At 65.5% G+C, this 22,191-nt stretch overlaps 3 protein-coding genes across 4 annotated transcripts in view; 2 read left to right on the top strand and 1 right to left on the bottom strand.

Moving 5' to 3' along the window:
• The first annotated feature begins 5,185 nt into the window (after nucleotides 1-5,185).
• Nucleotides 5,186-11,621, top strand: XPNPEP2 (X-prolyl aminopeptidase 2). The gene is made up of 21 exons (XM_064463516.1): nucleotides 5,186-5,376; nucleotides 6,234-6,307; nucleotides 6,431-6,541; nucleotides 6,630-6,693; nucleotides 6,888-6,992; nucleotides 7,126-7,212; nucleotides 7,313-7,459; nucleotides 7,557-7,658; nucleotides 7,794-7,875; nucleotides 8,535-8,730; nucleotides 8,924-9,013; nucleotides 9,109-9,218; nucleotides 9,304-9,381; nucleotides 9,489-9,560; nucleotides 9,688-9,748; nucleotides 9,904-9,973; nucleotides 10,096-10,200; nucleotides 10,480-10,539; nucleotides 10,728-10,804; nucleotides 10,876-10,974; nucleotides 11,289-11,621. Exons 1-21 carry the CDS (start codon nucleotides 5,331-5,333, stop codon nucleotides 11,493-11,495), a joined length of 2,043 nt encoding a protein of 680 aa, XP_064319586.1. The 5' UTR covers nucleotides 5,186-5,330; the 3' UTR covers nucleotides 11,496-11,621.
• Nucleotides 11,622-11,706: 85 nt separating this feature from the next.
• Nucleotides 11,707-18,435, top strand: SASH3 (SAM and SH3 domain containing 3). 2 transcript variants are annotated; one of them, XM_064463518.1, is made up of 8 exons: nucleotides 11,707-12,616; nucleotides 15,217-15,312; nucleotides 15,582-15,731; nucleotides 15,799-15,940; nucleotides 16,015-16,172; nucleotides 16,326-16,532; nucleotides 16,847-16,997; nucleotides 17,116-18,435. In XM_064463518.1, the coding sequence occupies exons 1-8, from the start codon at nucleotides 12,563-12,565 to the stop codon at nucleotides 17,298-17,300; spliced, it is 1,143 nt and encodes a 380-aa protein (XP_064319588.1). In that variant the 5' UTR covers nucleotides 11,707-12,562; the 3' UTR covers nucleotides 17,301-18,435. The 2 variants fall into 2 exon arrangements, with proteins under 2 accessions (XP_064319588.1, XP_064319587.1); XM_064463517.1 differs by having other exon boundaries at nucleotides 17,113-18,435.
• A 534-nt stretch (nucleotides 18,436-18,969) lies between these two features.
• Nucleotides 18,970-22,191, bottom strand: part of ZDHHC9 (zinc finger DHHC-type palmitoyltransferase 9) — a 40,551-nt gene continuing 37,329 nt past the window's right edge. Inside the window, exons 10-11 of the mRNA XM_064463520.1 lie at nucleotides 21,825-21,993; nucleotides 18,970-20,989 (exon numbers count right to left, since the gene is read on the bottom strand). Of these exons, the coding sequence (XP_064319590.1) occupies nucleotides 20,885-20,989; nucleotides 21,825-21,993 (274 nt within the window). The 3' untranslated portion in view covers nucleotides 18,970-20,884. The remainder of the gene's footprint in view (nucleotides 20,990-21,824; nucleotides 21,994-22,191) is intronic.

The raw sequence follows: 22,191 nt of genomic DNA, 5'->3' as shown, positions 1-22,191 counted from the left end.
CTACCAGGTGAGCCGGGGGGCCCTGCCTTGCCGGCACCCCAGCAGCGTACAGCCGGGGCTGTGCAAAGCAGCTGTGCTGGGGGGCTGTGTGGGGAGAGAGGGGTGTTTGGGGGCTCTAGGTGGGGCCGAACAGGGTGATTGTGTGTTGGGCTGTGAGGATGGACTGGGGGGGCTGTAAGAGGGGCTACAGGGGGTGTGTTGGGGGCTGTGAGGAGGGGCTGTACTGGGTGTGTGGGTGTGAGGAGGGGCTACAGGGAGCATGTGGGGACCACGTTGCAACCCTGCATGTGTCTGTAGGCACCGTGGGAGGAGGACATCCTCTGCGCCTGTTCCGGTCCTGCTGGTTGTGCCCCACCACCACCACCACAGCCTGGCCAAGGGCTCTGGGCAGGTTCGCCTGCAGCCCCTGCCAGCATTGTGCACCCCCAAAGTAAGGTGCTCCTTCAGGGGGGCCCAGCTCACGGGGCCCAGGAGGGCCCCATCCCTGCAGGCCAGCTCCCAGGCTCTGGGGTGCAGCGGGGACCCCCAAGGCCCATCCCCTGGGCACGCATCACCTGCCAGCCTTCAGGGAAGGCGGGGGCAGGCAGCCCTGCCTTCTCAAGGGTCTGTCGCAGCATCCCCGTGCCACTGCTGGCTTCCGCATTCCTGCGCCGTGCGCTCCCTCCCGACCCGCGTCCTGTTTGCTGGGCGCGTCACCCCGGCCTGAGTCACCCCGCGGCCTCCGCAGGTGACGGAAGGCCAACAATAGCCCACAAAGGGAGGATGTCCCCCCAAAGCCTTCCTCCGGCTCGTCTTCGAGGAAACCTCCCGCGGGAGGGAAGGGCCCCACCGGACGCGCAGTGGCCGATGAGCTTCGTCCTGTTGACGCTGGCTTGCTCGGAGCAGCATGCGGCCCCAGGGGTCCCCAGGGACAGCCGCTGCCACCCCCCCGTGCTGGGCGGGGAGGAGGGGAGGGACAAGGAGCCACAGGGCTCAGGCTGACGCCGTACCTGTGGGGATGGACAGGCCAGCCTCAGTCCCATCCCTTGGATGTGGGTTGGGGGGTGGCCTCAGGGATGGCATCGCAGAGTTGAGCTCAGAGCTTGGGAATAAGGGGGTGGGGGGACACCCTTGCCACCGTGCGGACCCCACGGGATGGGGCACGCAGCTGTGCGGTGAGGGGTGGCCGGCAGGCAGGGCAGTGGGGGACGGGGGACCCCGGGCACGGCAGTGGGTGCAGCCAGGCAGGAACCAGGCAGGGAGGATGGAAGTGTCATTAGCACGTTTCACTAATTAGCAGGACGGCTGCAAACCGCTGCCCGACTGTCACCACGGCAACGGCGACACACATCCTTGAGAAACTTTTGTTGCCATAACAATTACAGGCAGCTTTGGTGTCACCCTGCGTCTGTCTCCCTCCTGTCACTGTCCTGCCCGTGCTGGGGGTCGTGGGGCAGGGGAGCCCCCACGACACCCCTCCTGGGCTCCTCCGAGCCAGGGACCGGCGGGTGATGCCAGGCAGTGGCAGCCTGAGAGCATTCGTGACACGAGTGTGCCAGGCCTCGGCCCGGCTGCAGGCAGGGACAGGATGGCAGAGGGACCACCAGGCTTCGCTGCTGCCAGCCCCTGCGCTGCACCGGGGCTGCGGCAGGACGGGGGGGTGGGCAGGGGACAGGACAGCGGGACAGGGGTCTGGGCGGCTCCACAGCGCGGTCCTGGTGCCACCTCGTGGCGAGCTGGATGCCGGTGACACAGCTGGACAGATGCTGCGGTGACACAGCCGGAGGGTCACTGCACGGAGCGGTCACCCCCGCGGTGGCACAGCCGGACAATCCCCCGCCGGCCCGACAGCCGCTGCGCGGGCTGAACAGTGGCACAGCCGGGCCCCCAACCCTCCAGTCCCAGGGCCAGGCTGCTCCCCACCCCAGCGCAATGGGGGGCTGCCCCCACACTGCAGTGGGGCTGGTCACCGGCCCCACGGGGGTGTGCCGGGGCGCAGAGCCCCGAGCCCTGCACCCCTGCCTGCATCGGGCCCATCTGCAGCGGCAACCATGTGCACCAGCCCCTAGAGCCGGCTAGCGGGCTCGTGCCAGCAAAAGTAGGGCTGGAGGGTAGGGGGAGGAGGCTGGGACAAGAGGGCGGCCAAGGGGCTGCGGTGTGTGCCCTGGTGCTGGTAGGCGCTGCGGCAGCTGGTCCCACCTGCAGCCCACCGCCCGGTGTGCTCCCGCCATCCTGGCTGTCCTGGCACTGTGAGCTTCTCCACGCTGGGGGACAAGACTGGTCACCCCAAATCCCAGCACCTGGAGAGGCAGCCTGTGCCGGTTCCCTTAGTGCTGCCATGAAGCCGGGATGGGACATGCTGGCTGCCCCGGGGCTCATGAGGATTTCTATTGCCATTCAAGAGTCTTGAAGGATACCACAGAGGTGCTGCCACATTAAATGGGTTAAAAACTGGCTGTCCAACAGGTCATGAAATGCTGCTGGGAGGGGCAGCATCTCTGAGCTGGTCCCTGGCTCCCACCCCTGGCCTGGCTCTATCCAGCCTCACGGCCATGCCCGTGCCGGGCAAGCAGAGAGCTCGTGTGAGGTGGGGCAGGGACCCACAGCTGGAGATGGCCCCAGGAGAGGGGCATGGCTGGGCAGGGGGGCTGGTGAGGAGGAGGGAAGTGGCAGCAGAGGGGTGGCAGGCATCCTGCAGAACCAGCAGAGCCCAGGAGCCAGCCGGCCAGGGGCTGGGGCTCGCAGGGATTTGATGCCCAGGTTTCCCAAAGGACCATTTTCAAGGAGGTTTATTTGTAAAGCAGGACCTACCAGACCTCCTGCAAATTGCATCCTGCCACACAAACCACCAAGTGCAAGGTCCTGCCCTGGCGGCAGTGAGGTCCTTCCAGCCTTCTCCCAGGGTTTGCCCTCAGCATGTCCCGTCCCTGCCCTGCACTTCACCCGGTCCCATCTCCGGTTCACCCTCCTCCCAGTGTGTGTTCGTGCCACGCAGCTGGCTGTACCCTCAGACGGAGCCCCAGGGCCGTCTGGCAGACAGCTGGCTGCGACAGCGATGCTGCGCCCACCCTGCGGAGCAGCAGGGCCGTGAGACCTGCCCGGTGAAAAGGAGCTTCATGGTCTGCGATGAGCAACTCTCCAGCAGGGACTCCTCCAGGCACCCCTGTGCTGGGTGGGGATGTGCATCCTCCCCTGAAGGTCCGTGTCTGAGCCGTGGACAGACACCTCTGCTGCCTGCCAGCAACAGGTCTGTCCTCCGGCCAGCCTTTCTCTTCAATAACCGCAGAGAAGTCACTGTACCAGTTAGAGGAAATGCATGTGCAATAAAAGTGACGGGCCTTGGGGTCAAGGCTTGTTATGACTAACATAATGAGCTTTTTAGCAAGGGAGATGCCACGGCGGTCCGGAGCTCACGGGCTCGGCAGGACAAAGGGCACGTCCCAGAGGGCTCCTCCTGCACAGAGCAGGTCCCAGCACAGCCCTCGGAGGCGGCCGCCGGTCCCCGAGCCCTGCGCCTGGGGTGTGGGCAGGGGCTGGTGCCCCGCCTGCACAGCATAGCCGGGTCTGTTCGCCACCATCGCTCCCCTCCCTCCATATGCTGCCGCCAAAAATGTCTCTGATTGCGTAAGGCTGCTTGATGCTAAAATGTTGCTGCTGTTTCCTTTGCCAGTGCCTCAATCCCGACCCACTAATGCCGTCTCTATTATTCTTATTGCTCCATTAGCAGCACCACGTGTTCTCAGCAGCACGGAAGTTACCCTGTGCTTACCTTCAAGGCCTCCAGCGTATTCCTGCTCCCCAGAAACCCGCGCCCACACGCCAGAGGTGGGGTCAGATGTACAGCTCTGTCTCTCTGAAGCCCGGTCCCTCTTCTGTACAGCCACACTGGCTAAAGGCTGGGGTGCCAGCACCACGTGCGCTGTGGTCCCATCCCTTCATGTTCCTTTGAGACACCATCCCCATGTCCTGCGGGCTCCCTGTGCTCCTCCATGATCCCTCTCCAGCTCTGCCCCTACCCACTGGCAGGGGCTGGGCAGAGCAGGTGGGAGAGGCAGCAGCATCCGCCTCTGCTCCTTCTGCAGTCCGTGGGAGGCCTGTGGCAGGATTTTGGGTGCCCTCCCTCAGCCAAGGGAGACCCAGCAAGACCTGTCCCGTCCCCAGAGCACTTGGGGTTTTCCTGCACCACCCCCTCTCATGCCGCCCGGAGCTTCTGCAGGCACGCGGGACCCGCAGCCGGCCTGGAGGCCAGAGGCATGGGTGGGCACGGTGCTCTGCGCTGCTGCCCATGCTGCCCCTTGCTCCTCTGCCAGCCCCTTCCTGCCCCACTTTGCCCTGGCACTGCCCACAGGCATCCCTGGGGGGCTCAGGGCTCGCTGCTGAGGATGGTCAGCTCCTTCGCACCCGCTGCTGGGTGCCGGCACGCCGCGTCACCAAAGGGGTGCAGAGGTTTTGGTGCGGAGCAGCCAGGCCAGCACCCCGCACAGGGCGCGGAGGTGAGAGCGGCACAGGTCCTCGGTGCCGACCAGCTTTTCCCTGGGGTAAAAAGCCTCCGGTGCGAGACTGCCGACCCCGTTACTAGAGCCGCAGTGGAAGAACAGCTGTGTGAAAAAAATTAGGGGCCCGGCCATGGCCAGGGTATGCAAAATCATGTGTTACTGGCACACAGCCACCTGCAGGAGCCAAGGGCTGGGGTGGGTGTCTCATCGGTGCTCCGGCTGCCCCACTGGCCCTGCCAACGGCCAGTTCCCAGCCCTGCTCATGAGTTAGGGCCCCATGGGAAGAAAGGGCATTTTTGCCTCCCCATGACAGCTGTAATGTTTAGCAATTGCTATGGAGTCCCCCCTGGTCTCTGCCAGCCCCAGCCTCGGGGATGCCACTGGGCGCTGGGCTGGGACTGCCACGGCTGTGCCCAGGAGGATGCTCTGCACCTCTCCGTGTCCCGGGCGAGGAGGAGGTCTGGCTCGGGGAGTCAGCTGGCCCCGGCAGCATGGCTCCCCCGGGGCACCCTCACCCCAGGGCCCCCTCTGTCGGCCCTCCATGGCTCCAGGGGATAGAGGTTTCGCTGAGGGCAGGGGGAGCAGAGCATGTGCAGCCCCTTCTTGCCTGCTGGCACGTGCCAGGCTGAGCTGGCACAGCCTCACCTCTGCTCCAGGAGGATCTTTGGACTTTGTGCTGATTTTCCTGTTTGCTTTTATTTAGGGGCAGGATTCAAATTCAATGCATAGGACAACAACCCTTCCATATCTGTTCCGGGCCTCAGCTCTTCCATCCAGCATCCCTCTGCCCCTGGGGCAAAGGTGCACGAGGAGAGACTTGTCACCCAAGGCACTGGGGAGACATCCAGGGCAGCCATGCACCCCCTGCAGTGGATCGCAGCCTGGGTGCTCCTGCTCCACGGTAGGTCGGAGGGGCTGGGCTGGGAGGTGGGGGTGTGCTTGCCAGGGCACCGCACACCCTGGGATCCCCCTGCTGGGAACCGGGCTGCTCCCAGCATAGGGGTGTTTTGCAGCAGTCCGAACCACAATTTTGGGTGAAGCAAGGGTGGATTTGCCCTTGGGGAGCCAGAGCTGTGCAGCTGCTGCAGCCCCACTGGCCTAGGGCAGGGGGCTGGGCTGTGGGGGGGCAGCTCCCAGGGGCATAGAGACCCAGCGCCCAAGGCCACACCATGCTAAGGGTGACCCATTCCCCCCCGGACCTGAGCCTGGTGCCCTTGGCCTGAGGTGAAGGAGCAGGTCACTGCCCACAGACTGCAGCGGTGACAGTGATGGAGAGCTCGGGGAAAGGCAGTGCCGGTGGTGGCACCAGACACAGAGCAGCACTGGGGGGAGACCAGGTCCTGCCAGGGCACATCCCTGGCCACTGGTGAGGTCCTCCAGCAGATCCAGTGCCAGGGATGCTCAGGGCTGGCTCCTGCTGACCCCCTCCCCAGCTCCCAGCCACAGTGGGCACTGGCTGTGCCTTGTGATGATCCCACCACACCCTCTGTACCCATTGTCCTTGGGCATGCCATGGGCGCTGGCCGTGCCCAGCAGTGTTTACTTTCTCCTAAGCCAGGTGATGGTGGTGGTTTTCACTAGCTGTTCCTGGGGCTAGAAACCCTGTTTTTAGCAAAAAGCCCCAAAGCTGGGCTGGCTCGGTGTTTGGGACTGGGGAAGAGAGTCACAGCTGTCCCCACATTGGCTCTGGGCTGGACCAAGGGGCCAGTGGGATCCCGGGCTGAAGGCTGAGGCTCCAGGGTGTCCCCGTGCCCCCAGGCTGTGCCATAGGCCGGCTGCCACAGGCTGCCTTCGCCAGGACCGATGTCCGGAACTGCTCCATGGACCCACCGGTGAGCCCCGCTGTGCCCAGCCCTCCCTTTTCCTGGGACACCCCGCGTGGGGTCACCCCCTCCAACCCCGGCACTGCAGTTGGTGCCCCCCCCCAAGAAGCACGTGTCCCCTTGTGCCACCAGTACCTTCCCCCTACGGCCACCAACACAACGGCACGTCTCGCCGCTCTGCGGGACATCATGCGAGCCTACGGCGTCCAAGCCTACATTGTGCCCTCCACGGATGCCCACATGGTAAGGCAGCAGCCTGCCTGCCCCCCTGGGGACCGGCAACCCGGCCAGTGCCCGCGGCTGCCGCTCACGGCTCCATCTCCGGCTCCAGAGCGAGTACATCGCTGAGCGGGATTCCCGGCTGGGCTGGCTGACTGGCTTCACCGGCTCTGCAGGTGAGAGCATCCTGGCCGCCGGGGGCTCCTGCTCAGGGGTCCCTGGCTGCCTGGTGGCCCTCATCCTTGGGCTTCCTCAAGGCAGGAGATAGTCCTGCTCTGCACAGGAGGTCAGGCTGGGGATCCCTGGAGTCCCTGCTGGCTGCCTGTAGAGGGGGGAGAGGTGACGCCTGAGCCCCCTGCTCCTGTCCCAGGCACCGGCGTGGTGACGCAGGATAAGGCTGCGCTGTGGACCGACAGCCGCTACTGGACCCAAGCAGAGCGGCAGATGGACTGCAACTGGGAGCTGCAGAGGACACGTCAGTGGGGGGCAGGCTGGGGGCGCGCTGCATCCTCCCACCCCCAGGACACCCCCAGCCCCAGCCTCGTCTGGGCTCAGCGTGGGCTGGGATGCGGCTCGTCCCCGTGGTGTCACCCAGCTCTCTCCTGCAGCCTGGGTCGAGTCCATCGGGCTGTGGATCCTGGAGGCGGTTCCTGTGGGGGGGAGTGTCAGCTTGGACCCCTTCCTCTTCTCCATCGGTAGGGTTGGCCATCACATGGGGCGACCCTGCCCAACGTGAGGCAGCTCTTGGGTGTGGATTTACCAGGTGTCCGCAATGCGGCTGCTTGTCCCCCGCAGACACCTGGAACAGCTACAGCCAGGCTCTGCATGGCTCTGGCAGGACCCTGCTCCCCATCGAGCCCAACCTTGTGGATCTAGTGTGGGGTGACAAGAGACCCCCTCCAGCCTCCGGCGAGATCTACAGCCTCCCTCCAGCATTCACAGGTGCGGCTGCTGGGCAGATGCTTGCCCGTGGCAGCCCCCCAAGCCTGGGGGGCTGTGGTGGTCCCTGAGCTGAGCTGGCTGCTCGCTCCCCTCGCAGGGAGCACCTGGCAGGAGAAGGTGGATGGGATCCGGAAGCAGATGGAGCAGCACATTCGACGCCCCACGGCCTTGCTGCTGTCGGGGCTGGAGGAGACGGCCTGTGAGTAGCTGCGGTGCAGTGGTGGGTGCCGTGGTGGGTGCCGTGGTGGGTGCCGTGGTGGGTGCCGTGGACTCCAAGCCCTGGGGGTGGGAGGGCAGCCAGCAGGCACAGGCTCAGAGGTTTCATTCCTGGCAGGGCTCTTCAATCTCCGCGGAGACGACATCCCCTACAACCCTGTCTTCTACTCCTACACCCTGCTGACCAACACCAGCATAAGGTGGGCGGCGTCAGCCTGTGGGCATGAGGCACAGATGGGGCTCAGCACCCACCCCTCTGCCCCTCCAGGGCCAGCATCCATGGGACCCTCCCCTCAGCCCAGCTGCCCCCTATGGTGTCAAGCTGTGTCAAGGGAGGTTTAGATTGGATATTAGGAAAAATTTCTTTGCTAAAAGAGTGGTCAGGCATTGGAACAGGCTGCCCAGAGAGGTGGGGGAGTCACCATCCCTGGAGGGGGTTCAAAAACCATGTAGACATAGCACTTCACGACATGGTTTAGGAGGCCTGGGGGTGCTGGGTTGGCGGTTGGACTCGATGATCCTAGAGGTCTTTTCCAACCTTAATGATTCTGTGGTTCCCCAGAGCCCGCCGTATCCTGCAGCGCCCAGCCCCATTGTGTGTCCCCTCCAAGCCCCACACTTCTCCCAGGTCCAGCCCAGTCCCTCCCAGCCCACCCTGGAGTGCAGCACCCTCCCTTCCAGCACAGCCTGGCGCTGAGCCCCGTTCCCAGCCCAGCATCCTCTCTAAGCCCCCCAGCCATCCTCCAGCCCCCCCCACCCCTGCCGGCGTGCCCCATGCGGCCAGGCCCAGGGGGTGGTGGACCAAAGGCAGCAGGGTAACCCCACAGCCGTGCCCACCCCATCCCGCACCCTTCCCCAGCCTGTTCGTGGACGAGAAGCGGCTGTCGGCGGAGGCGCGGCAGTCCCTGCAGGCGAAGTGCCCCGGCTCGCTGTGCGTGGAGCTGCAGGAGTATGGGCAGGCACGTGCCCACCTCCGCCGCTACGCCCAGGGCAACGTCATCGTCTGGCTGGGCACCGAGTACACCACCTACGGCCTCTACGGCGTCATCCCCCAGGTGGGGCACCGCCGCGTGCCGGTGCCGGCGCCCGCGCCGCTGAGCCCGGCCGTGGGTGACGTGGGTCCTGCCGGGCTCGGGGAAGGCCCCGTGCCGCCGAGCCGCGGGGCGCGGGATGCGCTGTGGCCGTCCCTGGGGCACGAGGGGGTGGGTGGCTGTGCCCGCCCGTGCCACCCCCAGCCTGCCCTTGCAGGAGAAGCTGCTGGAGGACCGCTACTCCCCCGTCATGCTGGCCAAGGCTGTGAAAAACACCAAGGAACAAAAGCTGATGCGAGCTGCTCACGTAAGGGCTGTCCCCATCCCCACAGCTGCAAGCAAAGTGGGGGTCAGCCAGGGGAAGCACGGTGCTGAAGCCCCCCTCCCCTGGGTCACCCACAGGTTCGGGACGCAGTAGCTGTCATCCAGTACCTGCTGTGGCTGGAGAAGATGGTCCCACAGGGGAAAGTGGACGAGTTTTTGGGGGCGCAGCACATCGACGCGCTCCGCCAGTCAGTGCTACCACCGCGGACCCCTCCTCTGCCCGGTGTAGGGCAGCGGGGGACCCTCAGCATCTCCCTCCCTGCTGCCTTCCAGGGCCCAGGAGCACAACCACGGGCCCAGCTTCCAGTCCATCTCTGCCAGTGGGCTCAACGCGGCGCTGGCCCACTACAGGTATGGCTCAGCCCTGGGCAGGGCTGGGGGTGCCAGGACTGGCAGCGGCGGTGGGGAGTGGGCAGCTGGAGTCTGGGAGCGGGCTCTGACCCCCCCTCCCCTCGCAGCCCCTCCAACGGGAGCAGCCGGATGCTGTCTGTGGATGAGATGTACCTTTCGGACACTGGAGGGCAATATCTGTGCGTAGCCCCTAACGCAGACCCCTGCCCCATCCCGTCCCCACGCCCCCAGCGCGGGGTGGTGGCAGAGGGCCCCAAAGCCAGCGCTGGGGAGGTGTGGCCCCCATTCACGCTCCCCCCTTTGCAGGGACGGGACGACAGACATCACGCGGACGGTGCACTGGGGTGTGCCGACCCCACTCCAGAAGGTACGTGCCCCTCCCATGCCAGCCAGCACCCCCCTGGGTGCCCAGCACCCCCTGCGGCACTCAGCACCACGGTCCCAGCCGGGGCTGGATGTGCTGGAGGAGGGGTCTGGGCACCACCACACTCAGCTCCCCCACCCCCACCATGCCCCTTGTAGGAAGCCTACACCCGTGTACTGATGGGCAACATCGACTTGTCCCGCCTTGTCTTCCCACCCAACACGGCAGGTGGGTGCTGAGCCAGGCATCGGGCAGCCCAGCCCTGCCCAGGCCCCCCCATGCATGGGGAGGAGGAGGGTGGGAGGCCCTCACCGGCTCGCCGGCCCCCATCCCACCTCGTCATTCTCCAGGGAGAACGGTGGAGTCCTTCGCCCGCCGGGCACTCTGGGACGTGGGACTCAACTACGGCCACGGGACGGGCCATGGCATCGGCAACTTCCTCTCGGTCCATGAGTGTAGGTGCTGCGGCACCGGCACCGGTGCTGGGGACGTGGGCTGAGCTGTGGGGGACAGGGGCGAGGACAGGGGCTCGTCTGGGGTGCCTCATAGACCAGCTGAGCCTCTTGCTGCGAGCATGTGTCCCCCACCCACAGGGTGCTGCGGTCCTTGCTGGGGTGGCCCTGTGGTCCTTGCTGGGGTGGCCACACAGTCCTTGCCAGTGTGACACCTTGTGAGGGTGTCCCCGCAGCACACGCTGTCCCCGGGCGCTGTAACCCACCCCATGTCCCCTGCAGGGCCCGTGGGCTTCCAGTCCAACAACGTGCCACTGGCGGCCGGCATGTTCACCTCCATCGGTACGTGTGCCCGCCTCTCCGGCCAGTGCCTCTGGCTCTCGGGGATGTCCCTGCGGCGCAGAGCCTGGCCGGGGGAGGAGGAGTGCAGCTCTCAGCCCCACTTGGGCCAGATCCAGCCCTCTGGGGTGGGTTGGGCTGGGGGACTTGCTGGGGCTCAGGACTCACCAGGTGCCTTCCCTGGCCCCCAGAGCCCGGGTACTACCGGGATGGCGAGTTCGGGATCCGCATCGAGGACGTCGCCCTCGTGGTGGAGGCGCAGACCAAGGTAGTGCAGTGGGGCTGGGCTGGCAGGGGTGGCACGGAACTGGGGGGGCCCAACACCACCTCTCTGTGCAGCACCAGAGCGGGGAGAAGCCCTTCCTGACCTTCGAGGTGGTGTCCCTGGTGCCCTACGACCGCAACCTCATTGACCTCAGCCTCCTGTCCCAGGACCAGGTGCGGGGTGCTCGGGGTGGGGGGACAGAGCAGGGACGTGGGACCAGCGTGTGGGTCTAGGGTAGAGGGAGAGCAAAGGGGGCTGGGGGCATGGCCATAGCGGAAAACCAGGACCGCAGTATGAGGTCAGGGTGGGTAAATGGGGCGGGGGCAGGGATGGAGAGGGGCAAGGGGGTCTGCGATGGGGCCGGTGATCGGGGTGTGGGGTGGCTGGGTGAGGTGGGCCAACGGGGGGGAAGGGGGGCTGTGGGCAGTGAGGTGGGGCTGGCGGCTGGGGCAGCCCCCCCACAGCCCCCCGCGGTGCCTGGCTGCAGATCCAGTACCTGAACGCCTACTACGACACCATCCGGGCACGCGTGGGGCCAGAGCTGCAGCGGCAGCAGCTGGAGGAGGAGTACCGCTGGCTGCAGAGGAACACGGAGCCCTTCCCGCTGGGCAGCGCCGCCGCCGCCACCGCCACCCTGGGCACGCTGGCCCTCGCCTCCCTCCTCTCCGTGCTGCTCACCGGGCTGCAGGCCTGACCCTGCGCCGGCCGGCCTCGCACCAGCCCCCTCCCTGCCGCGGCCGTTTCTTCTCCCCGCCGCTCACTTCCTTTTTTTCTTTTGTTTTCTCTTTGCTCGTTTGTGATTAAACATGAGCAACGCCGGCGGGTGCCTGCGCACCGCTGTGCCCTGCCGTGGCAGCCTGGTGTGCTGCCAGCCTGCCCGCTGCCTCGCTGGCTGGTGTGGGGCTGGGGCCCGGCCCCGCCTGGCCCCCGGCCCCGCATGTGCCACCCAGCCTGTGCCCCCTGCCCTGCCCTGCGGCGGCCAAGTCATCCCTGGCGGTGGGGAGGCAGATTCAGGGCGGATTTTAATTCTTGAGAGGAGAAGTGGGGGAAGCAGAGCAAGAGGGTGGCGGGGTGCCGACCCAACCGGGGCCACCCCCGGTGCCCTGCGGGTCTGGTGGCAGGGTGCCAATGTGCACGTCCCACCTGGGCTCGATGCCCAGCCAGGATGACCTGTGGATGCAGGGGACTCCCCGGACCAAGCGTCACATGGAGGGCTTGGCCATCTTGTGCTGGCAGGGAGAATCATAGAACCATTAAGGTTGGAAAAGATCTCTAGGATCATCAAGTCCATCCGTTAACCCAACGCTACCATGCCCTGAAGTGCTGCGTCTACACATCTTTTAAACACCCGCAGGGATGGCGACTCCACCACCTCTCTGGGCAGCCTGTGCCAATGCCTGACCACTCTTTCACGGGGAGTGGGCACGGCGCAGAGGTTGGGGACCTTCGCCCTTTGCATGGGGGCACGCGGTGCCCACCAGCAGCACCGCCGGAGGGCGGCAGCATCACCGAGAGGTGGCAGGGTGCAGGCGGGCATCCCCACCCCGGGGGCCCCGGGCAGGGCAGCAGCTTCGTGGAGGGTTTCCTTCCTCCTGCCCCCAGGCTGCGCACCCGCCAGCCGCCCCGAGCTGCGCCGCTGCAAGCGCCTCTCATGTGACCGCCGGCTTCCTGTGCGCTTCCCGGCCTCGGTGCCGGTGCTGCGGTACGTGCCGCGCCAGGCGCTGCCCGAACACTGGACCCTTGCTGCCGGGCCCCAGCACCATGCTGCGCCGCAAGTCCTCCAATGCCGGCGAGAAGGAGCCGGGACACAAAAAGGTGAGCGCTGGTGGTGCCCGGCTGCCCTCCAGCACCCATGGGTGTCCCGGCACACCCCGCGCTGGGCTGCCCGCGGGATGCTGAGCAGGGAGCACTGGTGTTGGGGGGCTGGGGCAGCTGTGGAGCAGAGCCCCACCGGCCTGAGGGCAGCGCTGCCAGCAGTCAGTCCCTCCACTGCTAGCCACCATGGCCTCGCCGGTGCATGGTCTTGGCCTTGTCCTGCTCCCACCCTGGCTTGCAGCCTGGTGGGACCGGCGGCCAGGAGGCACAGACTCCCGGGGTCAGCGTGGGTGCAAGCCAGGGTGCCGGTGGGCCCCGTGGGGCTCTGCCGCGGTGGGGCAGTGGCTCCCCCTCCCCGTGGGCTCCCTGCAGCGTGGGCGGCCGCCTGCCGCTTCCTGCCGGGGTGCGGGGATGGCAGCGATGCTGGGTGCACAGCTCCCAGCCCGGCCCGTGCACCAAGGTGTCTGCAGTCGAGGCGGCGCGAGGCTGCAGCTCATCGCATGTGGTGGCCGCTTCCTCTGGCAGTACCACACCGAGTGCTGGGAGCCATCGGCAGCACCGGCCACCAGCGCCGCGGCCTCTCGAGGGTCCCTGGCACAGCGGGGCCATGTGCCACCCTGCCGGCTCTCGCACCAGCGGGTGCTTCAGCCCTGGTGGGCTGGCTTCGGCAGCAGCGAGCCACCCAGGGGAGCAGGGGGACAGCGCCCGGTGTCCTGCCCGTGGCGGGCACATATCACGGCAGAGCTACGCGCCACGGTGGCTCCTCCATGCTGGGAAGCTCCCAGGGGAAATCTGGGTGAAGCCCCCGCTCCCTGTGCCAGGGGTAGCCCAGCAAGCCTGGCACGCCCCGGCGGGCATCCCCTGCCCTTGCCCAGCCACAGCCGCTGCTCTCACTTCCCTCTCGCTGCCATGCTCCCCGGGGGGGCCGGCTGCCCCAGCTCCGCGGGCCCCCACTGCCAGGCTTTCACAGCTGCTCTCGCACCCCCGGCTCCTCCAGCCCTGGGGCAGAGGCTGATGCTACAGCTTTCCCAGCTGCGGGAGGGCACAGGGCGTAAGGTTGTTTCATCTGAAGGGTGCAGGGGGAGACCTGAGGTGTTCAAGTCACCTGGGTCTGGTGAGTTCAGGGGTGCTGGGGCCAGAGCAGGGCAAACTGCCAGCATCGCCTCCACACAGATGCACCAGCTGAGTCGGTCCTGCTAAGTAAAGCCACAGTGGGGATGGAGCCAGGCCTCCCTCACCCGAGCCAGCCCTCCTTAAGAAAATGGCAAAAAAATAAAGGATGCTCAGTCGAGTTGACAAAAAGGAGAAGGAGGAGGGGAAGGCGCAGGGCCGTGTCTGAGCAGGGCCAGGCTGCGCAGGGGCTGGGAAGGACCTCAGCTGCCTCCGGTGCAAGCAGGAGCCCAGGGCGGGCAGAGCGACTTGAGAAAGGAAATTGCTGCGTTTGTGGTCGAGGCAAGACTGAGCGCTGCGGTGTGTGTGCCGAGCGCGCCGGCGGCTGGGAGCCGAGCTTGCCCTGCCCCGGCACGTGAGCCGGCTCCCACGGCACCGCTGGTGCTGGGCATCCACGGATGAAGGAGAGTGGGACCGTGTGGCCACGCAGGGACCCTGGCTGGCCGGCAGCGAGGGTGCTCCCAGCACGGAGAATCCCTTCCCATGCGGGACAAGCACCCGAGGACACGGAGAGGAGGGAAGAAGAGCCACGGAGGCAGGCAGGGGGGCACAGGGAAGACGGGAAGAGGCAGTGATGGAGAGTTGCACCAGGACTGGGAGCTAAAACCTGCTTCAGTGGCTTTGGCACGAAGCCAGGACTGAGCTTGCTGGCGGTGCCAACAGAGGAAGTGTTCTCCGCGCTGTGGGATGATGCACGCAGGCAGAAAATGTGGGCAACTTTTGGGCCTGGAGCTGAACATGAGGGCAGCGGCACAGGCACGGCAGCACGACGTGCTCTCAGCCGCTGAAAACAGCCTTTAGCTGCCAGGCTCTTGCAGGAAGGGGAGGGACCGACCCACGGCACCGCCACCAGGAGCAGGGCTGAGCATGAGGCGGGTCGCACCCTGCTCTGGTTCCCAAAATCCCTGGCTCGGGGGCTGGGCCGGCACAGCATGCCCACGCTCGGGCGCTAAGCAGAGCGGTTGCGTGGCAGAGCCCCCGTGGTTTACCAGCAAGTGCCCAGCCCACATGGCATGACAGCAGTACTGCGGGATCCTGGGCCGCTCCCGGCTCAGCGGGGCCAGGCTCAGCGCCGGAGCGCCCGCAGCGGGTGCTGGAGCCGGGGCTCGCAGCGCTGCTCAGCCCGCAGCGGCGCCGAGCACCACGCGGCGCAGCCCCTGCCCCGGGAACACTGGGCCAAGCAGCCGCGCACGCACCGCGAGCAATGCTGGGTCTCTGCAGCCCAGGTCCCAGGGGGCTCGCAAAACACGGCGGCTCTTGGCAGGGGGGGCAGGAAAGGTGAGGCTGTGCCAGCCAAAAAACTCTTTGAGCGCTGGCGGGGCCCTGGGCAAGCCAGCACAGCCCGAGGGGCCCGGCTGCCGGAGGGGGGGGTGGGACCTGGGGCGGTGGGGTGCAGGGAGAAGCCCTAACACCCCTCCGTCTCCCCCCAGCTCTCCCTCCAGCGCTCCAGCAGCTTCAAGGACTTCGCCAAGTCTAAAGTCAGCTCTCCTGTGCCAAGCGAGAAGGAGTTCAGCCTGGAGGAGAACGTGAGTGCCCGGCCCCCTATGGGGAGGCAGCACCCCCTGCCACATCCCGCTCCCCCGGGACCGCCTTCCCGCAGGCACAGCCCTTTTTAGAGCCTGTTTCCCCAAGCTCCTGGTCCTACTGGTGACCCATGTACCGTGGGGCAGCCCCAGGCATTCCAGCACCGGCAGGATTTGGGGTCTCGCTCCCCAAGGAGTATTGCAGCCCTGTGTGACCCAGCAGAGGTTTGCCCAGGGTGGGGCTCTGCCTTCACTCTCCATCCCTCTGCCAGATCCCCGAGGATGAATCCATCAGCGCCAGCCCTGACGATGCTGCACGGGGCAGCGGCATGAAGCTGGGCAAGAAGTGGAGGGCCGTCATCTCCCGCACCATGAACCGCAAGATGGGCAGGATGGCCGTGAAAGCCCTGGCCGAGGGGAAGGTGAGTGGGGGCCCAGGCAGGGGGGGGAAGCTCCCCCTCCCTTGGCCTGACCCTGGTCCCTTGGCAGGGAGAGGTGGAGGAAGAGGGGTCCCTGTGCCCACAGCCCCCAGCCGGCAGCACGGAGGAGCCCAGCCATGAAAAGGTGCCCATGTCTTACATGGAGATGGAGGAAGATGGGCACCCATCCATCAGCCGCCAGCCATCCAGCGGTGAGCCTGGCCCCGGCAGGACCCTGGCCCCTCGCCCACAGCTGGGCACAGCCTCACCTCCCTGCTCTCCACAGGCAGCGAAGTTTCCAGCCCTGGCCCCTGCAGCAGCAACCGGGACAGCCTGCGGCTGGAGGAGAGCGGTCCAGCCTACACCGGCCCCTTCTGCGGCCGGGCTCGCGTCCACACCGACTTTACACCCAGCCCGTACGACAAGGACTCGCTGAAGCTGCAGGTGAGCCACACCACAGCCAGTCGGGCCGGGGAGACCTGGGGCGAAGGGCAGGGCTTTAGGGTGCAGGCCTTGGGGAGGGAGGGGGACTGGGGACCCCGCCCGGGAACATCCCCGAGCCTGCGCCCACCTCCAGCCCCATCTCCCTTGGCCCAGAAAGGGGACATCATTGGCATCATCGAGAAGCCACCTGTGGGCACCTGGACCGGGCTGCTCAACAACAGGGTGGGCTCCTTCAAGTTCATCTACGTGGACATCATCCCCGAGGAGACGGCCCCTGCCCGCAAGAGCCGGGGCTCCAGCAAGAGCAAGCGGCTCAAGCCCAAGACCCTCCATGAGCTGCTGGAGCGCATCAACCTGCAGGTAAGGGACGGGTCCGTGGGGGGACAGCAGCACCCAGCACGAGCCCAGTGTGCCAGCAGCAGAACCACCCTCCCCCCTGCTCCCAGCAGCCCTCCACTAGCCCCCATCCCCGTGGGTGCCTCCACCTCAGGCCCAAGCACCGCCGGGGGGGCAGAGGGGACACACATGGCTTTTCTGGATGATGCTCAGGCGAGTGCCCGCCGTGAACCTGCACCGAGGCAGGAGCCGCGTGGCTAGCACCGAGGGCCAGGCGGAGAGAGCCACGGGGAGCCGTGCCCCGTTCCACTCACCCCTCTGCCGCCCTCCCACCCCAGGAGCACACCTCCACCCTGCTGCTGAACGGCTACCAGACCCTGGAGGACTTCAAGGAGCTGCGGGAGACCCACCTCAACGAGCTGAACATCACAGACCCCCAGCATCGCGCCAAGCTCCTCACGGCCGCCGAGCTCCTCCTGGATTATGACAGTAAGAGCTGGGGGGGGGAAGGAGGGGAGACACCCCATGCCAGCCACCGCCCCCACGCTGGGCAGCCCCAGCAGCAGCCTTTGCACCCACTAACCCCACATCCTGCCTCTCCCAGCAGCGAGTGAGCCGGAGGAAGGCGACAGCTCCGAAGCCCAGCCTTCACCCTCGGAGCCCATGGGGGACATTCCCCGGGACTCGGGCTGCTTCGAGGGATCAGAGACCCTAGACAGCAACCGGGACGAGGCCGAGCTGGGGGATCCCGAGGGGCAGCTGCGGGCTCTCTCCCTGGCAGAGTCCTCCTGAGCCTGCCCTGCCTGCTAGCACTGCCCCGCCGACGGGCGCAGCCCACCGCCGCTTCCCACCCTGGCCTGGCAGCGGGTCCGGACTGGAGGGGATGGCTGCTCACGGGGGAAGCAGGTGAGCCCCAGCTGCGGGAGCCCATGGACCTGGCGCGGGCCCCCTGCGCTGCAGGCGGGCACTGCGTGGCTGCAGGCAGCTCAGCCCTCGGACCCCCGAGGCTGCCCCGTTTGCCACCCCCACGACATTTTGCACTGCGCTGCCTCGCACTGCTGCCCCGGCACGGGTGCTCACGGCACCCTGGGGCACCGCGCTCCCCGTCGAGGTGCCGCGGGCCCCGATTGCCTCTCCTGGGCTTGCCCCACTTTATCCCCAGCTTTAAGAGCTCCTCCTGGAGCCCTCGTCTGCTGGGCTGAGCATGCAGGAGCCTGCAAGGACAGGGAGGACTTCAGCAGGCAGGGTTGGAGCAAAGCCAGTGCTGAGCTGCTGTGTGTGAGAGCAGAGGTCCCACCAAGCCCAGCTCCTCGCCGGCAGGGAGGACACTCACACTGCCTTCCTCCAGCATCTTCCTCGCAGAGCCAGGGCGGGCAGAGAAAGGTTTGCTAGAAAGTCTGGGATTGTGGGGGCAGAGGTTCAGGCGAGCTGAGAGCAGCCCAGCAAGGGCACCGCGAGCCCCCGCCCTCGGCTCAAGGGGAGCCCCAAAGGCTGCCTGCAGCTTCCCACCAAACCTGGTCCAGCTACGAGAAGGAGCTGGAGCCAGGCACCCTGCTGCCCTGCAGGCAGGTGGGCTCGGCTGTGACCCGGCAGGACAGCAGGACAGCCCCTTCCAGACCCCCGCCGCCAAGCACTGGCCACCCCAAGGACCTGCTTGGCAAGGGGCAGGGGAGCTGCAGCCCAGCCAGGGCCCTGCAGAGCCTCCCTGCATGGGCAGGAGCAGACACAGGGGCAGGCAAGGGGAGGCATCCACATGGGATATGGGGCAGGCTGGTGCCTGGCTCAGGGTACCTACCCCAGCCCCCTTCAGCCCAGCTCCCACTGCGGCACGCGACCGTCTCCAGCCCCTGCGCTGCAGTATCGGCCTCTGGTTACCCAGTTTCCTCCTTTGCGCTCAATCCCAATAAAAATATTCAAGTCTGTCTCACTCCGGCTTTCAGCCTGCTTCCCACATGCCAGGAAGGCTCGGGGAGGGAGCTGGGGAAGGGAGCAGCATCTGCAGGTAACTGAAAGCTTCCCAGGACGCTCCCCCACTAGGACTTGTCACTGCTGAGACCCTCCCTGCACCCACTGCGGGGGGACAACGGGATGCAAGTGAGACAACGCAGGTAAAACACCCTAGAAGTGTGAGATGTAAAGGCTAGGAAGCCACAGGGAAGGGGAAAGAGGCAGAGGCTCAGGGAGGCACAGACAAAGGCAGAGGCTACAGCTCAGCCATTTTTCAAACCAGTTAAGTTTCCTTCATTGTTTTAAAAGAAAAAAAAAAAAAAAAAAAGAAAAAAAACCAAACCCCAACCCTCGCCCTACCCCCACTTCCTTCACGGAGAACCTGAACAGAGCAGACAGGAACCACAGGTGCAGGCAGCATCCGTGACAGCCCCAGCAGGCAGCACTCGACACACCGCATTAGAAAATAGATTAGTAAAACCAAAAAATACACTTTTTCACAACGAGTTTGAGATTTGGTCAGTAGCGTGTTGGGGCGGGTGGGAGAGGAGGGGCGGCTCCTGCCGCCAGCGGGGTGTGCGTGGGGCCAGGTGCAGCAGCCCGGGGCCAGGCCCGGGACCCCCCTGCCCCGGGGGGACAGCCCAGGTCTGGCTGCGGGGTGGCAGCGGCTGCGGGCCGGCAGCTCCAGCCCCGCTGGCAGCGGGAGGCCAGGGCTCCTTCCCTGGAAAAGGCCGGCAGGGAGCAGCTGAAGGCAGCCGCAGGGCAGCTGTGAACATGGTGCCAGAGCCCAGGGCGGCAGCTCTGCCCTCTCGCCCGGGAGAGGAGACCCTGGCACCTCGGGAGAGGGGGCAGCGCCGGTCACCACGTTAATACCACTTCACCGCTGCCCAGCACGGCCCAGGCCAACACCACGAGGGGCCAGGGAAGAGGAGCGAGTTGGGAGGCACAGATCAGGCTCCGGAGGGACAAGGCTCTCCGCTTCACTCTGCTCCGTGCCACTGTCAAAAGCAGGATGGCAGACGAGGCCAGGGAAGGAGGAGCAGCAGCTTCACGCTGCCAGGCAGGAGCGTCACAGAGAAACAAGCAAGGCTGCCCTGGCAGGACATCCTCCACCTGCCACCCACTCACCACGTGTCTGCGGGGAGGCACAGGAGTACCCAGCTCTTGTGGTACGGGATGGAGAGCTGCCAGGGCACAAAGCTGCCTTCCCTCCACTGCTGGCCTTTACAAGGACCCCGCAGACACGAGGCTCTTCCCAGCCCGGCTGCCAGGCGCAGGACAGGGAGTGCTGAGTGGAAGAGGAGCCCTGCCGCAGCACAGAAGTCTCCCACTGCCACCTGGCCCTGGCCTCTCCTCCCTCCTCTGCCAAGGAGGCGCAGATGGGCGACACCGCACAGCCAGTCCCAGGACAGCCGGCAAAGCCCAGGGATGATTCAAGGCTCTGGAAGCCAGTCGAGGATGGCTGAGAAACGCAGGGCAAGGCAGGGGGACACGACACAGAATCGGGGCTGAGGTTCTGCAGAGCAGCGGCCGAGCGGTGTGCCGCAGCCTGGCGGGCACAGGGAGGGCACCTCGGAGCAAACGCAGCCCCGGCACTAGCTAGAGAGGCAGTGGCACAGGCAGACCCTCCCCTGCAGCTCGATACACCCCTTGCACAACCGCTCTGCGGCTGGCGCGGGGCGGAGACAAGCGGCAGGAAGACGGGCTGCCCAGCTCCTTCCCTCGAGCCCCCAGTTAGGCGTGAGCCCCAGGGACGGATGGGAAGGAGGGCCCCTGCCAAGACTGCTCTCGTGCCGGCTAAGTCACACGAAAAGAAGGAGCACGGGAAGGAAGCTACTTTAAAAACCGTTGCCAGCAGAACACCTTCCCGGTTGTTTTGACCCTTCTGGCACCAAAATGTCTCCTGACAACCCCTGCCACATTAACCAATAAAACAATGCCATAGATTAGAAGAAGGAGGGAGGAGGGGAGAGAGGACGCTACTGCCATAAATTGCTTTCCCCTTCCCATCAGGATTCCTCAGCAGGAGGGAGCAGGCCGACGCTAACAACGCTTCTGAGCTGCTTGACCACAAGTCGTTTCGTCAGAGAGTCGGGGCCAGACGGAGGGACAGCCCCGGCCACCGAGCCGGTATTTAGCATCCAGGACAACCTGCAGAGCAAGAGGTCCTGCCTCGGCCCGCAGGCAGACCAGCCTCAGTGGTGGTGAGTGCCCCTCGGTGACCAAGGCGGGCCACTCGCGCTCGTTATCCTTTGACACCATGCAAGGCCAGCGCCAGCCCGCACCGCCTGCACATCGAGGTGAATAATGACTAAAGCAAAATGGCCATGAGGAATCGTTTGCCTGCCATCCAGCCCATCTCCTCCTCTCCTCAATCACTTCCAGCCTTGATTAGACAAAACAAGAAAGTTCTCCCTTTCAAGCAGAGGCTAGTGCTCTGCTTGCCCAGTGTCCTGGGATGGGACCGGGAGCTCCCCAAACGTTAGCTGCTTCTCCTCTGGCATCTCAGCGTTGCTCATGGACGGCGCAGGGACCTGGAGAGAGAAGACAGCGGGGACTTGCATGAATACACCCCAACATAGAGCATCTGTTTGAGCGCACAGACACGTGGCCCCACTGCCCTGCTCCTGCCTGCGGCTCCACCAGCCAGAGGTCTCAGCTGTGCTTGGGAAAAGGAGAAACCAGGCGCCACCAAACAGACAAAACAGTTTCATGAGGATCTGGAGCACTGGACTGCTCCAGCAGAAGCAGTCTGGTCTGTTTCTCCCAGAGAAACATGCAGCTCATGCCTAAGCAGGAGTAGGCCCAGCCATTTCCCACCGTGTTCACAGAATAATTTAAGTGGGAAGGGCACTCTGGAGGTCTCCTGTCCAACAATATCCTCAAAGAGGGGCTAATTTAAAAAACAGAGCAGGCTGCTCGGGGCCATATCAGGTGGGGCAACGGCTGTCTCCAAGGGTGGAGACCCCACACCCTCCCAGGGACAGCCCTTCAGCTTGCACTCAATGCCAAAACAAGATGCCTGCAATCCCCCTCCCCTCCTCAACCACTCCAAGCCTCCACAGGTGCCAGCTCCTGGGTGCTCTCATGGCAGGACTGACATCTCCAAAACCACAGCCAGCTGTAATTTCCTCTGAGGTTTACCTAGGAGTCAGAGGAGCCAAGCGCTCTCCCAGCCAGCTCCAGAGAGTTGCTGGTTTCCAGGGCCAGAGCACAACAGGCTTTTCACCAGCAGCCTCTCAGCAAAGCCCCAAGGGTTGCTTTGTTCCTGCTAAGTCACACTATCAGCTTTCTCTCTGCTGGCCCAAAGCACCGGCAGCTCCAAGCAGGCACAGCCCACTCACCCCCCGCACAGAGGGAATCACTCACGGCACTCAGGTGAGGAAGGCTGCCATCCTTCTGCTGAGCGCTGCTCTCCTCTGCCTGCCCGCCGGGGCCCTGAGCAGCGGAGGGCTCTTGAGCGCCGGGCCCCCGTGGGCAGGACTCCTCCTGAGCTGTGCTCTCCTCTTGCTGCAAGATGCCCCGTCTGTCCAAGACACTGCAAGAACAGAATCACACCGTCAGAGACCCACAGCTCCCTCAAAGCCAACTTCGTTTCTGGCAGGAAAAGTGCTGGTGGAAGACAAACATCAGGCGAAGGGGTTCCTCTCCAAAACAGGCTGTGCACAGCCCAAACCTTGTTTACAGTGTCTATGTTCCTCCTGTGAAAACCAGGCCCCTTGGAGAGCAGCCCAGT

This window comes from Phalacrocorax carbo, chromosome 11 (genome assembly GCF_963921805.1).
Source record: "Phalacrocorax carbo chromosome 11, bPhaCar2.1, whole genome shotgun sequence".
Taxonomy (NCBI): domain Eukaryota; kingdom Metazoa; phylum Chordata; class Aves; order Suliformes; family Phalacrocoracidae; genus Phalacrocorax; species Phalacrocorax carbo.
This window is presented reverse-complemented; position numbering and strand designations above follow the sequence as displayed.

What these genes read in the sequence shown, in the direction of transcription:
- SASH3 (XM_064463517.1), top strand. Translation starts at nt 12,563, where the DNA reads ATGCTGCGCCGCAAGTCCTCCAATGCCGGCGAGAAGGAGCCGGGACAC. An exon ending in AGTTCAGCCTGGAGGAGAAC is followed by an intron (nt 15,313 to 15,581) that starts GTGAGTGCCCGG and finishes TCCCTCTGCCAG; the next exon opens with ATCCCCGAGGATGAATCCAT. An exon ending in AGGACTCGCTGAAGCTGCAG is followed by an intron (nt 16,173 to 16,325) that starts GTGAGCCACACC and finishes CCCTTGGCCCAG; the next exon opens with AAAGGGGACATCATTGGCAT.
- XPNPEP2 (XM_064463516.1), top strand. Translation starts at nt 5,331, where the DNA reads ATGCACCCCCTGCAGTGGATCGCAGCCTGGGTGCTCCTGCTCCACG. An exon ending in ACTGCTCCATGGACCCACCG is followed by an intron (nt 6,308 to 6,430) that starts GTGAGCCCCGCT and finishes TTGTGCCACCAG; the next exon opens with TACCTTCCCCCTACGGCCAC. An exon ending in TGCCGACCCCACTCCAGAAG is followed by an intron (nt 9,749 to 9,903) that starts GTACGTGCCCCT and finishes TGCCCCTTGTAG; the next exon opens with GAAGCCTACACCCGTGTACT.